Source organism: Haemaphysalis longicornis, unplaced genomic scaffold (assembly GCF_048455015.1).
Source record: "Haemaphysalis longicornis isolate Haplotype H1 unplaced genomic scaffold, Haemaphysalis longicornis Haplotype H1 scaffold_1, whole genome shotgun sequence".
Classification (NCBI taxonomy): Eukaryota; Metazoa; Arthropoda; class Arachnida; order Ixodida; family Ixodidae; genus Haemaphysalis; species Haemaphysalis longicornis.
The window spans coordinates 249,111,968-249,127,446 of record NW_027526203.1 but is presented as its reverse complement, the minus strand read 5'-3'; the positions used below and the strand labels follow the sequence as shown (position 1 = coordinate 249,127,446).

The window sequence follows — 15,479 nt, the reverse complement described above, 5'->3', positions numbered from 1 at the left end:
CTCTGCGGGCAGGACTGCCTGCTCTCCCAACGCAGTCAGCCTTGATGACGACTCCACTGGCTCTGGGGACACCCAGGAGAGCGTCACGAAGATGTCTTGTTCAAGGGAACAGCTCCAAGTACTGATGGAAGGTGTCGCTTCTCGAACCGCCTAGAGCATAAAGCGACACAGCGAAAAGCTGTTCCTCGAGCTCCTCTGCGGAATCGAGGTAACCAACGACCACTTGCTGGCATTCACTGACGCGGCGAGGGCCACTTTCACCGTGGGTCAAGCAACCGCAGCTGCATCCTGCTGTTCCCCGGCGCCCTTGTTGCTCCAAAGGGAAGAACAGGTCCTGAAGCAGTTCGAATGGGTCGTGGGAAACTACTCGAGACTACGCACCTGCATACACTACGTCGAGAGTGCGGCATTCCTTGTTGCCCCAGGCTACAGGACTCAGATCAAGGCGCGCCTAGGCGGCATTGAGGCGGCAGAACTCAGTGCTTCCGTCAAGGTGCACAGAGCCGGCGGTCACATGAACGCCAGCGAGATGCTTTGGCCTTTCGAAAGGACCTGCACTTTCACTCTGCTCCACAACTCCGATGACGACGGTCACGTGAAAATCTCGTTCGCTGCTTGTGACGCCTTCAAGGAGCGCGACGCGACTACGGCCGAATGCGAAGTTCTGTTTTCGAGTTGGCTGCGCATCGCCAAGATGGACAGGAATCTTTTTGAGAGGAACTTCGTCAAGGACGACGCTTTCACTATGCTGTTCATCACTGCTTAACTGAATGAGCTTGAGGGGACTTTCAGCACTCAATGGGACTTACGTATTGCAGAAAGAAACCATATTTATCAAGCTGCATGCTCTCTTTTTAGGCCACGCGTGCGTGGCGTTCTACACTTTTAATAAACTGGAATTTTCAGGCTCTTCACTTGGTTTTTGGTCTGTCAGTTCCTGTACAACCATTTTTTATCACATGGAAGCTAACGCTACTCGGATGACCCCATCAAAAAAAGTGCAGGACTGCCGGAAGGCGCTAGTTCATCACACGTGTCTGCCACAACCGAAAGATTGCTGTTATCCGGTTAACAGCAGTCCAAACTGACTGCTGTTTGGATTTTATTCATGGCTTACCTTTACAACAGCATCAGTTTTGGTCGCCATATAAAATTAGGCGCCATTCCACTCTGTGAAGGTGGACGACCAGCGAAGCTTTTGTGGCCCACGACATAGAGGTGACACAAAGTTCAGGCGAAAGGTATTTCTCTTGAGCGTTGATGTCAGTTGTCCCTAATAAAGAGTTCCGAGTCTCGGACACGATACATGCATGCAGTCGTAGCTGTAAATTTTGCCGGGGTTGTACGCGGTTAAGAGAAGACATTGTCGAGTGAAGGCTCCGTTTTTGGGCTAGAGAGCGCAGTGAACGCACACACAATTGCATGGCAAGGCAAAGCGCTGCTCGGCGCAGTGCCGCTGTGGGTCGAACATGCAGTGAAGTTTGATGCAGCCGGCTCTTCGCGCCATTTTCTGATGGCATGCAGCCTTACTCTTCCCTATATTTCCTCTCCGTGACCATTCCTTGGGAATTAACGAGCTAGTAGACGCATTCACTGCGGAAGCCGCCGCCGCCGCGAATTAGTTCGGTCGCTGGCGTTTCCGTCGGCGCGGAGAATAGCGTGTGCGCCTGCTTGACCTTGAGTGCACGATGCGCATGCTTGAAGGTGAGAGGGACGCTACCAGGCTTTTTCTGGGTTTGTACCTGGAGTAATAAGCTTCGCTTAAAACCCTTACTCATTTGGCTACTTATACCATATGTAGTTATAATAAAATAACCTCGAAGACAAGGGGCGTAATACTGCGCATTGGTAGAGAAGTCTCTAAAGTTCTCCAAATTTTTACATGTGCAATAAATGCTTTCCGCCGTGTCTAACCCTCCAATCTCGCCCGATTTTATCTGTTTCTGTAAACAAGAAACCCGGTGTGGCCAGCGTCAATGGCTGTGGTGCGGGGTGGAAATAACGCAACATTTCGTTTCAAAATCACTGCAGGAGGGCAATTCCGGTGCCACTCTGCGTAATTTTTGTTAGACTTGGTGATAGTTTACTGTTCGTACCGATACTGACCTAAAAGATACTAAACCAGCCTCATTTACTGAAAGGAAACGTCACGGTTCCAATAAAAATACCCCAGAAAAAAAAGTGAAATTACTGGGTCTCAAACCAAGAATGTTAGCGTTAGAAACCGCGCACAACCCGGTAGGCAACAGAGCCTGAAGCGCAAGTAAAGTCAAGAATAGATTAAAAGCGTCTTCTATGCTTTGGCCGGGCTGAAAAACTTCCAGCATCAAAACTGCACAGCTCTTCCAAAACAGGTAGCCAGTCCTGGTCAGGTTATTATAGCTTGCGAATCTCATAGATCATAATTATACTCCAGGAAAAGTGCTTGCTCACCGTGAGCGCTTAAGGATCGGATGGCGTACCGCCACCCTCGTCCTCCAAATGGCTTGCGGACTTAGAGCCACGATGCAATTATATGGCGCACTGGTTTCACTTTTTGCAGGATAAAATGGTATGGCATGTGGTGAAACGGGCAGGTCTTTATTTAAAGTCCCCTGCACCCCATCCGAGAAAAAATGGCGTCGCAGCACTCCGTGAACACATGCTCAATTGTTTCCAAATTCCCACATAATCAGTAACTTGTAGCCCAGGCGAAATTGTACTTTTCCTTTCCATTTTTTTAACGGATATCGAATTAGCTTTAGCAGTGCAGCAAGACGATTGCGGCAGTGTTTAAAGCTAAGCAGTAGACTGTGCTACGTGTAACAACAGCTACCCGGCCTGCATTGACTTGGAAGCCGAATAATAACTACTGTGAATCCTACAATGATTAAGAGTTCCTAATCGGTACTTGGAGGTGCAAAAGATATTTTGCATCATGTGCATGTGGCGCCTTTTACTGCCATACTAATTGTCTGCTGTTTAATCTTGCTGAATGATCGCGCATAGAAGGTCAAGGCCACAATTATGGCAGTTACATGAATCTACATGAGCAACTTTACAACTATGATTTTTACACCTTCTTATTTCTTCTCTTTTCTCATCTTTACACCTACCTTCTTTATATACCGCATGGCAAAAATACGAATTTAAGAAAAACTGCGTTGCCGAGGCCGACAAAGACAATGGGTGATCATCTCTGCCAGAACCCAACACAATATGACCAGAAAGCAGACGCTATTACAGAGTTTAACGTAATCAGTTCAGTATTGGGTTCTCTCTATCCCTCCGGTCTAAGCCAATGACAGTAATTACTCTTTTGCGGCTTGCAGTTGTAATATCCTGCTTCAAGAGCCTTTAGTCATGCTGACGCAAGAAACGGAAGGCGGCATCAAATTAACGTGACAGCATCACTAGATGTTAAAAGTGTGCATATGCTTAGTGTTTGACACATTTCCCTATAATATTCTTCTATTCGCATTGATAATACATCGAGAAATAAAAATACGACGCATGACACTGCGGCAACATATCAATCCCGTAATAATCATTAGAAGCCTTGATTTGTGGTCCTGCTCGACTTATTCACAAAGAAGAAGCCGGCAGTTGTGCACGCTCAACTCGAGCGAGGCTTGCTCGCCAGGTTCGATCGAAGATACGAAGCTTGACGACGACATTGCAAGAAACATTGTGTAAGGGTGCGGCCGAAGCTTCTCGAGGACGTGGAAGACTTTTTCATCAGGTGGCATCCGGCCAACAAAGTCAAGGAGTACTTGAACGAGTCAGCAGCCGGCAACCTCTGCAACATCACGGTCTCTGACAGAAGGCAGTTAAGCCACTGTTGTAGCATCGGCCTGAAGACGGTCGTTGAGGAGTTGCTGGCCTACAGCGGGTGGGCCCGGCTACTCGCGTCGTCGGACTTCAATCTGCGAGCCGCGGACTTCATGACTGGGCAGGACCAGCTGGCGTCAGGAGGGCGTGGCGGTGCACCGGCGCGCTCCGCTTATCCTGGGGGACGTACAGAGTCACGTCAGCATCATCCTGCGCGTTCGTCATCCATCCGTGCAGAAGGCTCCGCTGCCGCAGTTGGCCTCGTCTCCCAGACTGGCTATGTGGAGGCATCCAATCACCGCCTATGGCTTCTTAGGGATGCCTTCCAGCCTGAGATTCATCCCCGAGCTGATGGGCGCGCTGCTCGTGAAGGCGACGACGAACGTTTTCGTGTCACTGAAAAATACCTTCATCCTATGAATCGGGATTCTCAGCCGATGGACGGGGCACCCCATGGGAGTCCATCTGGAGGACCTGTAGCTGCTGATGGTGGAGCGCTGTCGAGTTGTAGATTTCAAGCGCCTCGGCAACTGCTTCAGGAACTTCTCAAAGGTGTTTCAGCAGTGGCCCAAGGTGGTGGTGTTTGCCACCGGCCCTGGTTGAAGCCCACAGTGGGGTGCTGATGTTTGGAGGCCTGCGAAGCCTCTGCGCGTGATTAGCAAAACTTCAGTGTCGGCGGCTGTGTGCTTTAAATGTCATAGTGGGAATTCGTTACTATCGCGGTAAGTTTTGTAGGTGTCAATAAATTGCAATTTTTTGTCTTCTGAATTAGTGTTGTATGGCTTTTATTGAATGACTCAGGCAATTTATATCGAAAATGGAAGAACATCAAACATAACTGAACCCAAAAGAGAATTGTAGACCTTGTAAAATTATCGCGACGGTGCAGTAGGGTCAAGCGTCTTCCAATCCAGATGCTGGTCTACCGCGGCCTGTATCTCAGCAGGGGTAACAGTGCCATTTACGAGGCTCTATATACGAGAGACACGAAATGCTACAAAATATCGCTATCACTTCTTGGGTTAGTCATAGAAACTGCAACTCAGCATGCCAGCATCAAATAATCTTGAGTGGGTTTAAATATCTGGGCGTCCCGCTGGACTCCCACAGGCCCAGTACCCGTTATAAATACGGGAGCGCAGTGAGCTCCTTCGCCGTTATTCTCAGGTTTTTGTGCCGCATAATGTGTAAGTATTCTGTCGTTCCTACGCGCGTAACATGTCTTGCAACTAGATTTGTGTATCTGATGCAGATTCTTCATTGCGCTCAGAGACACGTACAGTGGCTCCACTGGGTTTTCGCAAGATTTGCGTGTATGTCTACGATGGAAATAATGAGGAGCGGTAATATATAAAGATCTGCATGCGCTGGTGGACTGCGGACTGGGCTCAACCCGTCCCTGTGGGCGGCAAATAGTTGCGTGCTTCTTTTCTTTTTTTTGACACTCAACTCATTCTGCTACTTGTTCCTTCTTGCAAACGAACTTATTCGATGCTTTGTCGAATCTTGTTGCGCTCTCTTCACTTTAGCATGTTGATTTTCGATCTAGGGCATGCCTTCGCGTATGCTAGATTATAAGGAGTGCCTATGCGTGTTCATAACTGTTTTCCCATATCGCTGTAGTAGTGTCTCTGTAAGTGCCCCCCCCCCCCCCCAGAGCATTCTTTGCACAAGTGCAGTACTCCGGAAAATCGGTGTTTGCGTGTAACGCAGTGCTCGTGACTGTGTCAATAACTGACGATAACTTACGAAGTGTTGGTACACTCCCATCTTCAACTTGTGGACCAAGCAGCTAAGCTCGCCTCACTCATGTTAATTGAAATTAAAACTAGCTAAGCAGTGCGCACCACTAACTGTGGAGGGGAGGTGCTATTTTCGCCTCGCACAGGCAAGAACTTCTCAAAACTTTGATGACGCTGAAAAACTTCCTTGGCGGTGGGTTCCGTTGCGAACTACCAGCCGATCATGGAAGTCTGTTTTCAATGACGTCTTTTCTGAGAAGTTGCGCAATTGCTGTGCTCGTCGAAAATAGTCCCTCCCCCGGTCGAACATGCATTTGTTTATGGGAGAGGCGATGGTTAGTCTCATCGTTTGTTGGTAAGGGGATATAAACAGAAATATCTCCTTCCAGTATTGCATTTTTTAAATAAACATTGGGACACTATTCATCATCGTGCTGCTGGCTTCTCGTCTGGGCTGATTTCGCGGAGCTTCCGCTCCACATTTGCACCCGGATAAATTAAAGCATGTTTTTATCGCATTTCCGTAAAAACGATGATCATCGGCTCGCCAAGAATTGCGGATAATGAAGGAAAGAGGCACTGCGGCCTCTTCCACGAGTCTGGCCAGCTCTCAGATGCTCCTCTTCTGGCGCTTTAAACCGGACCTTGTGGTGTTGCCGCAATTGGGTCGAATGTTTTGCGCGGAGAAGCGTGCGGTCATTCACAATCCGGTTTACCGCTGAAGCTTCCGTGGGGCCCTCGCTTCAAAATTGAAGACCCTGCTTGTGGCATCCGGCGCCGTCAATTTTCTGGCACTGTCAGAACTCTACTTTTCATATTTCGATTTTTAAGACGAGTGATACGGGCAGAGGGAGAGAGAGTGGAGGGATGGGGAGAGAGAGGGAGAGAGAAGGAGAGAGAGAGAGAGAAAGAGAGAGATAGAAAGATAGAGAGAAAGAGAGAGATAGAAAGATAGAGAGAAAGAGAGAGAGCGCTACAGGCAACAAAAAAGAACAGTCTGCAAAATTTAGTAGAAATCCCTTACATGTTGTGGAATCAACCATGTTTGTGTTTGTATTTACGGTTTCCCTCGCATTGGTTGCGTTGGAGCAGCACTATAAAATTGTCCACTGTGCCAGATTCTCAGGCATATATTCTTCGATGTCGCCATACACTAAGACTACAATAAAAAAACACCAAGCTGAAAATTTTGCGGAACATGCATAAATATAAAAAAAATGACAGTGGTCACAACGCGAATAAACAAAAAACACAAACGAACTTCCCCCGGAGGCTTGCGAAAATAAAAATCAACGCACTGAGTGCGGAATCAAAGGCACAAACTAGTCTTGCTTGGTGAAAGTTGGCGTTACTTGCGCGAATATTTATACTGCAGTAGAAGAGCTTTTCCGATTTTATGAGCCTTTTCTGTCTTAACATTGCTGCTAGAAGTATGTGGACACTTCTGCTCTCCAAGCCATCATTTTTTTTCGCTCCTCCAGAAAGCACAAATGTTTCGTGAGTCGATCAGAACCCAATACATTCTTGGCTACTTAACCACTCATAAATTAATGATGGCCTTAAGGCGGTGATTTCATTGCGTGGTATTAAAATAGGTGTTAAACCGTCACCAAAAACTGCATAACATCGACTTGGTTTAAAGTGGCTCCCTGCTGAGCCCAAGGACGCGGGTTTGATTCCCGGCTGCGGCGGCCGCTTTCCTGATAAAGGCGACAAGCAAAAACGCCCATGTGTTCGAGATATCGGAGCACGTTAAAGATCCCCAGCTGGTCAAAATTAATTCGGAGCGTTGCACTACGGCGCGCCTCATCGCCTGTGCAGCGTCGGCGCGTTAAACCCCACAATCAATGTGGCTCCTTAGTATACAAAAATACCGGTTTTGGGCGCGTGCGTTAAGAACTGCTTTATTTAATAGCAAATAGGTAACACCTTCGGTCAAACGGCCCTTTGCAAGATGCCCTGAACCTCAACCTATGCAAAGTGGTCTGTTTTTTTCACCGCCAGAAAAATCCATTTTTGCTCCCTTTCATATTCACTAAACTCCTAATCCAGAAAATCGAATCGTACAAATACACAAATGTCCTAGTGTCTGACAAGTGTCTTGGAGCCCGCCTATTACCAGTGCAATATCATCCGCTAGCCCATCATTAAACTTCTTAGAATGTCCTCTGCAGAACTCCCCATATCACGTGTAGTCTGCTATATTAATTCATTATTCGACTAAAACTGGACTATATTGGTCCCAGTATACTGACCCCGGCAATGTACCCATACCGTAACTTATTCTGCGTGTTTTTCCGGCCAAATAGCTTTAGACGGGAACAGTCTCCCACGCAACATGGTTGCCTTTATCTGCCCGTTGCAGTCATCTTTAACTGACTCACCATTTCCGATCACAGGTGCCACGTGTGAAGGGACGTTTTCGTTGCAACGCATCCCTTATGCAACACCCCTCGCCTGGTCTTTAAATGAAAAAAAGGGAAGGGAAGTGAACATTGCTGCGAAAAGAGATCACAATGGACAGCCTTCGAATAGGTACCACCGACAGGTCTTTGTCCAACTCAAAGATACAGCACCACCACAAGGATGCTTGGGCGGAACAACGAAAATATGTGGCGAACAGTGAAAGTTTCAGATGTAGAAAAAACTTTAGCGTTTATCGTCGTGAAAGGGGGAAAGCTGCGGAGGGTATGTATAAACTGCCGTCGCAGATAGCCTTCTCTCATCTTTAATTTGTGTTACCTATTATTTAGAAATCGTTTGGGTGGAGATCGGCATATTCTACAACAAAATTATTCTAGGGTTGGTTACCAACCACCTTTAAGTTGCCCCTCTATCGCCGATGGGCTTCATGATAGGTCATTGTACGTGTTCCTATTGTTCCAAATTCTAATGGCGATTTTACTTACCCAAGCATGGTGTGGTCTATGGTACCTCCTCAACCTAGTCCCTTGTAGAATTAATGTATTAATTTTTTTTACCCTGTGTGGGGGTTTTAAATTTCCCCAACTCGTTACTGAGCCCGCAAGAGTTACGTTGAGAACGCCGAGTGTTTTAACCCTTGTACTTATTTCTGTGTTTGAAATTATTTCTCCTATTGGTTACCTACCTGGTTGTAGCGACCATTCAGTTGTGCACTTTACAGTAAATTTTCCTTCTTTCCGTCGCACAAACCACCGAAAGCAAACCCGGGACAACAAAAGGGCAGATTTTGGAGCTTGCTTCATTTCGAGCTTGCTTGCTTGCTTCAAGTCATGAAATGGTGTAAGTTGTGGAAGATGAATCTTAATAAATGTAAATGCATGCGCGCTTCTCGAACTAACTCTGCAGCAACTCACTACTTTCTTAACGATGACCCTCTCGAAACACTCGTATTATAAATACCTTGGTGTGTACTTAACATCTAACTTGTTGTGGAAACTTCAACTTGATTATGGCGTTAATAACGTCAACCGTATAGGCCACCTCTGGCGTAATTTTTATTTGGCTCCTAGTTCCCTAAAGTTGCTTCTTTATAAATGTCTAGTTCCTTCAAAATTAGAGTATGTGGCCTCTGTATGGAATATCGGTCAAGAATCGCTCATTGCAGAAATAGAGGAAGTCCGAAAACGTGCGTCGCGCTTCATTCTTCCCAACTACTACCGCAGATCAAGAGTTACAGCCATGAAACTAAGCCTTTATTTACCACTGTTCGACCATCGGAGGAAATTGTTTCTGTTGTGTCTTTTTCACAATATATATCACAAAAATCCCGTTTTAGAAGAACAGTTACTGTCTTCGCCATCTTACATTGCAGCACACGCATTGATCATCAGTACAAAGTTAACGTCCTATCCTGCCATACAAAGCATTTCCATGATTTGTTTATCCCCAGCACTTGCGTTAGTTGGAACCGCATTGGTTCACCTTTTGCTGCGATAACAGATGATACTACTTTCCGTCTGCTGTAGGCAACCTGTTGTGTGAATGCCTATGTTTACGTTGTTATTTTCAGCTTGTATTTTATTTGTGCTGCTGCTTTGCTTTTTCAGTTACACAGGATGTAATCCACTCCCCTCTTCTGTAACGCTGTTTGGGTCCTGAGGATAAATAAATAAATAAATAAATAAATAAATAAATAAATAAATAAATAAATAAATAAATAAATATCAGTGAGATTATCTTTTCACAAACGATCCGAACACAGCTTCTGACTGCTGTCTCATGATTCTAGACGGCTGCTAGCTTTGCCAGATGGACAAGCTCTGACCAAAGTGTAAGATATACATTAAAAAAAAGTAAGATAAAAAAGCATATCTTACACCATGTCTCTGGTGCTGATGAGGTCGCCTTCGAACGATAGTCGATATAACACACGCCTCATGAATCGTCGTGTTTCGACATTCCTGAATGCATTGTTGGCCGCCAGAAACGCAACGCAATGCCGTAACCGACCACCGGAAGACATCGTCCGAATGCCTCGCGTGGAGTGCTTGGTCAGTTTTCTGGCGCCGATGCTACATTGTCTTGCGTACTTCCTTCGGCATTAGACCGGCATTCCCGCTGACTTTTGCACTTCACGATCTTTCAGGGTTGTACGCACTTTACGAAATCCAAGTGCCGGCACATAAACGAAAGGGGCAGGCGGATCTTTTATGCTTAAATATGTAAGATCAGGTAGGCCGTTGTTGATGTAAGATATTGCGAAACACGCACTCTGCCAAGGTGATGTAGCGCAGCGCTATCGTCCCGGCAACGGGCTCATGTAACACGATGTCGGCGGTGAGCAGGACTAAGTGCTGCAACGCGAATCGTTTGCTCACGGGTCACGGGCATTTCTATTGGCGCGACCGAAGATTTCGACGACTAAGCACTGAAGAAGCAGGTATTCTAGGCTATATTAGGTTGGCTCAAGGTGGAGGCCGTTTTACTCGTTCTCTGGTTATGCCCCCAGTACGTGTACATAAAGAAGGCCTATCCCAGCTGGACTGGAGTTATCTATATCAACCCCAAGGGTACTTTTTACTTCCCGCCATTGTATAGCCTGAGTGACTTCAGGTAATTGTGAGTCGCTTTCTTATACGAATCCCCTGAGAATGTAAGGGCCGACCGACGGAACAACCTCATGTTGCCTCGACTCGACTGAGCGGAAACCAAAATAGGGACAAGGAATTCTTCCAATGAGTCCCTCCTTGACCTCATATGAACGGGCGGATTAATATCACACCTGTATCAAATAACTAGCTCTTCCCCCGGTTCCCTTTGCGAGCAACGAGGTCGGGGTTATGCCATCTTCGAGGTGCCAAAATCCTAAATACAGTTGAATTAGCTGCAGCAGTAGCTCTTTTCGTTTACAATTCATTCACAACTTCTTTTTTTTTTTTTTCGTTTTGGTTCATGAGACATTTACCCCAACATGCCGCCATTTGTGCTTGGTATTGCAGGTCGCCAAACTGAACGCTTTTACTGAAACAATTGCACGACATTCGCGAAGTCATGTGGGAAATTACACTATTCGGCTAGGCCGGCAGGCACAACTGACACGCTAACCCTCTTGTCTTGGCAAGCAGGTACGCCGTTGTATTTGTGCTGGGCCAACTTTGTTCTCCGAGGGTCAAGAAACCTAGCTCCAGTGCCGCATCTCTTCGTAAGGCGAGAGAGAATAAACTTTTTATTGAATGCGAGGCAAGCACTGGGAACATTCAACACGCGTCAGCCCCTTCTCCTCCCGTGCTTGCAGCAGAACCAACTTCACGCCGCGAGGAATCCACGCCGCACAGGGCCCTCTCCCATCTCCATGTCTTCGTTCTTTTTCCTTATGTCGCTCTCCGCAGCAGCAGTCGGGGGAAACGCAGAGAGCTCCGCGCACGCAGTTTCTTGCCGGCCGGCCTCCACCACCGGTTCGCTCGTTCCGCACACATAGCCGTGCACATGACGATTGACGGAAGTGTGCGTTTACGCAACACCTCATAGACGAAGAGGCCCGGACATTGCATTTAGCTGTCGGCATTTCTTTATGAAAGCCCCCTTTATTCTCTGGAAAAAAAAAAAAAAAAAAAAAAAACGCCCCTACGAAACGGTGCGTGCAGTCGATCGTTACACGAGGGAATAAAACAGGGTTGATGTAGACCGGAAAAGGGCCTGACCGGTCCATTTTTCAGGGGCGCTGTGTAGGCTGGTCTCCTCCAGCGTGAACGCTGGCTGCCATGGCGGCATGCATGCACCGGCGGCTGCCGCTGCTTGCTCAGGTCGAACGGCCGGGCAACCGGTCAGATGTCTCGATCGGATTGTGCGAGTCGGCGCGTGTGCCCGGCTCGGAGGGTTCCGGGAATGCCCTCATTCCTGTTCCCCCCTCGTCGGCTGGCTGAGTCTGCTGTTGACGCAGTGCGCGTCTTGGACCACTAGGTCTTGTCTCGGTCTCCTGCTGGCCGCGTTCTTACCCGTGCGTCCGTTGGGATAAGTCGGTGAACGTGGAGCTCCAGCTGCGAAGCCGAGCACGTACGACATCGCCTCGCTCTTCCGGCAGACGACGTGGGGGACCAAGCGTGATTCGGTTAACAACGAGTGCTGCTGTTCGCCCAGGATTGCCACGTGATTTATTCCGGGCTGCTGAGATGTCATCATTGAGACAACCGTGGCACCGACGCCCTGTATAGGGTGCCTTCCAAGTTCTCCGATGGGTTTCCGCGGTGGTGACGCTTCTTGTGTGTTCAGCATACTGAGATTGTCGCCTTAAGCAGCGCTTTGAATGACGATGACGACACTAGATTTGTGAGCACGCTAGGCGCGAGCTCTTCGCTAATCGATTGTGCCTTTTGTCTTCATTGGTTACCTGCGAAAGTTTCTGTATTATCTGCGAGTCGCTGTCTGGTCTTCTGGAAGCTATCATCGGTATTTTTATGGAAGGCTCGCTCTATCGGTTCCGCTTAGACGAAATAGGCTGCATGCCCAGAAAACCTAATCTACTTCAGCCCTTCCGAGTTACGAGAGACCTTGTAATGACTTGATCGGTTACGCTTGTCTTTTTCTACGCAAGGCTGCTAACATCCTCAAGAATGTGTATCGTCTCCGGAAGCTTCTCGACGCTGAACGTTAAAATGTTCTAGAAATCTTTGCTATTCTAGAACGTTCGAACGTCACTCCATCGTTTCTGTACAAGTCGATTGTAATTTATAAGCTTAAGAATTTTTCCTCTGAACCTTTGTCTTGGTTCGCTCGAGCCGTGAAAGCTAGACGTTTAATGCCACAGCCTAATGGCTTTTCCATATTTATTCAGATATTGCTTTCGCAAAGCCAGTTAATGCTCCACGGTTTCTCCATGGCGGTACTTACAAACCGCATGAAGAATATCCCGTCGCAGTGTTGAGCAGATGTGTAGGACACGTCCCATTTTCAACATGAGCGTTGTGTGGCCATTCATGTTTATAATGTTTGAGTGATGTAAGTGTTGTTCCCAGAGATTACAGGCAGCTGAATAGAAGGGAAACATCATTGGTGAATATATCAAAGGGTACAGTCCGGGCAACTAAACATGCAGCTGTCGATACCAGGTTAATGTTTCTGTAAATAATTCTATATCTGCCATTACGGATAATCGACGGATTCTGCTAATGAAAATTTATCCACGAAAAGGCTCGATCATGTTGGTTCATGGAAAATTCCGATCTAGCAACTTCCGGAATGTGTAGGGGACGTACTGAACGATTCCCTTCAACTGTGCGAGAGACATGTCATTGCCGCTTACGGCCCAAAATACATCCATATTGTCGTGCTACGCTGCAGTAACAAGAGACGGTGATTTCTCCAATCAGAATAGGATCCACGGATTCCAGAAAGAACAGATGAGCTAGAAAAAAATCATCCCAATTGCTTATGAACTCCCATCGGTGGTCTGTCTTCAAGAAGTAGCCTTTCCGTCTATCGGCGTATACGTGACGCGCAACTGACTCTCGGTCCTATTTCATTTTTGGGTTCGTTTTTTTTTTTTTCTGCGAGGCAGCATTTTAGGACACTGGCCTCATCTGCTTGTCAAAATCTTGGGGATGGCTTCGACGGAATCTTTCGTCATTTTTTGAACTAATTGTGGCGCTGATGCTGAGCAAAGGATCTCGACTCACGGAAGAGACTACTCCCCTCACCGAATAGGACTGATCCCTGAGTGCCTGACAGGTCCTAGAATCTTTGACGCGCTACGCAGATGTACTCCACGGATCAGACGGGGCAGCAGTTGCCTTGCCTCTATGTACCACTGGTAAGAGAGATGCCGATGGTGTTTTTATTTCTTTTACTTCTGTGATAGAATATGCTGGTCTAGGTGCATGTGTCTTTTGTTCAAGCATTCGCTTTTTTTAGATCTTCACAAATATGGCGCAACCTTTTGGCCATATGGAAAGAAAGCAAGGAAAAATATGGCGACAGACAATATAATAAACACGGGACGACGCGGTGTTTATTCTATCCTATGTCGCCATCTTTTTCCGCGGCTTTTTTTCTAAGCGGGATCAAAATGCGGTATTGAAACCAATCCCCATCATGCTAAACTTAATTTTCGCATCAATTCTTTTCTATCTTAGTTGATTGGAAGCGTTTCGGTCGGAGTACAGATCTGAAGTTTGCACTTGAATTACTTAATTAACAATCCACGTGTTCAAGGCGAAACATCTGACAAATAACGAAGTCATACTTAAGGTTTGATTCAGCAATTCGACATGGCTAATGATATCACGCAATGCTGAACGTTACGGAATTGTGACACAGTGCAAGCTGCATTTTTTTTTCGAGTTCAAACGAATGCAGTTTGCATGTTATTAGCCCGATGTTCCCCTTTTATCGCAGTTATTGGTGACACAGGTGAGTTTTAGAAAAGAAAGCCCAGAGGTATTTTAACAATGTTGTAATTACCTTGCTGTCACCTGTTTAAATTTACGACTTCTGCGTGACATAGCTGGAACAGTACTAGTGGCTTCTTTTATACAATTAATATAACAAGGTCGACTTGCCTGGCAGCAGAGCTTTTAGAGAAAGCCTCGGTAGTTTTCAGTGCTGATTTGTGTATTTTATGCATTACTTAACATTCAATTCTAGCTGCCTCTGCGACGTAACTCACCGTTGTTTGAGTGAGCAAGAATTTGGTAGGGAAACGACGGGCTGATTTTCCTTGTCCAGTTTCTCTTGCGGATGGCCAATTTGAAAGGTACCATGAAGACAAAATACAAGTTTGTTTTATTCAAAAGATTTGGTGTTTTATAGTTCCTCCAGAGCTTGTCCGGCAGCAAACTATGCTCTCTTTACAGAGAAATCAAACAATTTCAGGCAAAATTTCAATTCTCCAGCTAAATCGTCTGCTTCGTTACATCAGCGATGGTGTATCCAGGGCAGGTACTTGAAACGACTGTTAGTAATGCGGATACGGTCTGCAGCGAATGGCCAAACGTGTTTTGTTGCCTCGTTTACCCAAGGTCGTCCTCCTAAATGGCGCCACGATACTTCCCAGGACCACTGTCCGCAATCGCTTTGGTTCTGACAGGATTTGTACCGGGCTACTTTTTGTTACGGTTGATAGTAATCGTTTTCTGAAACTTTGGGTATGCTCGACCGAGTCACAGAAGACAATGTAGCTTGTGCCAGTTGGCCCGTGTAATCTCAATGGGCTGTACGGCTGTGCAGCTATAACCGGCATAGTGCACGCAGCACGCTCTGGTGGTCCTATGTGTACGTGTGTGTTCCTAACTTTCATCGTTTCTCCGCCATTCTCACTGGTATAAAAAGAACGTGCATTAAATTTAAGCGAAAATAGCTCGTTCTGCAAGTTTGTAAGCCCTGCCTTACTTGCCTTTGATTTTGACGGCCTCAGCCAATTGCACAGCTGTGCGTATGACATCATAGGTTGTGTTGCTGGAAGTGAGCTCGCGGTTCGCGTGGCCATTTTATTTTTTTCTAATTCTAGAG

At 46.7% G+C, this 15,479-nt stretch overlaps 1 protein-coding gene across 1 annotated transcript in view; it reads left to right on the top strand.

Moving 5' to 3' along the window:
* The first annotated feature begins 11,942 nt into the window (after positions 1 to 11,942).
* LOC144143739 (uncharacterized) overlaps positions 11,943 to 15,479 on the top strand; it is a 39,148-nt gene continuing 35,611 nt past the window's right edge. Inside the window, exon 1 of the mRNA XM_077675470.1 lies at positions 11,943 to 13,782. Within this exon, the coding sequence (XP_077531596.1) occupies positions 13,729 to 13,782 (54 nt within the window). The 5' untranslated portion in view covers positions 11,943 to 13,728. The remainder of the gene's footprint in view (positions 13,783 to 15,479) is intronic.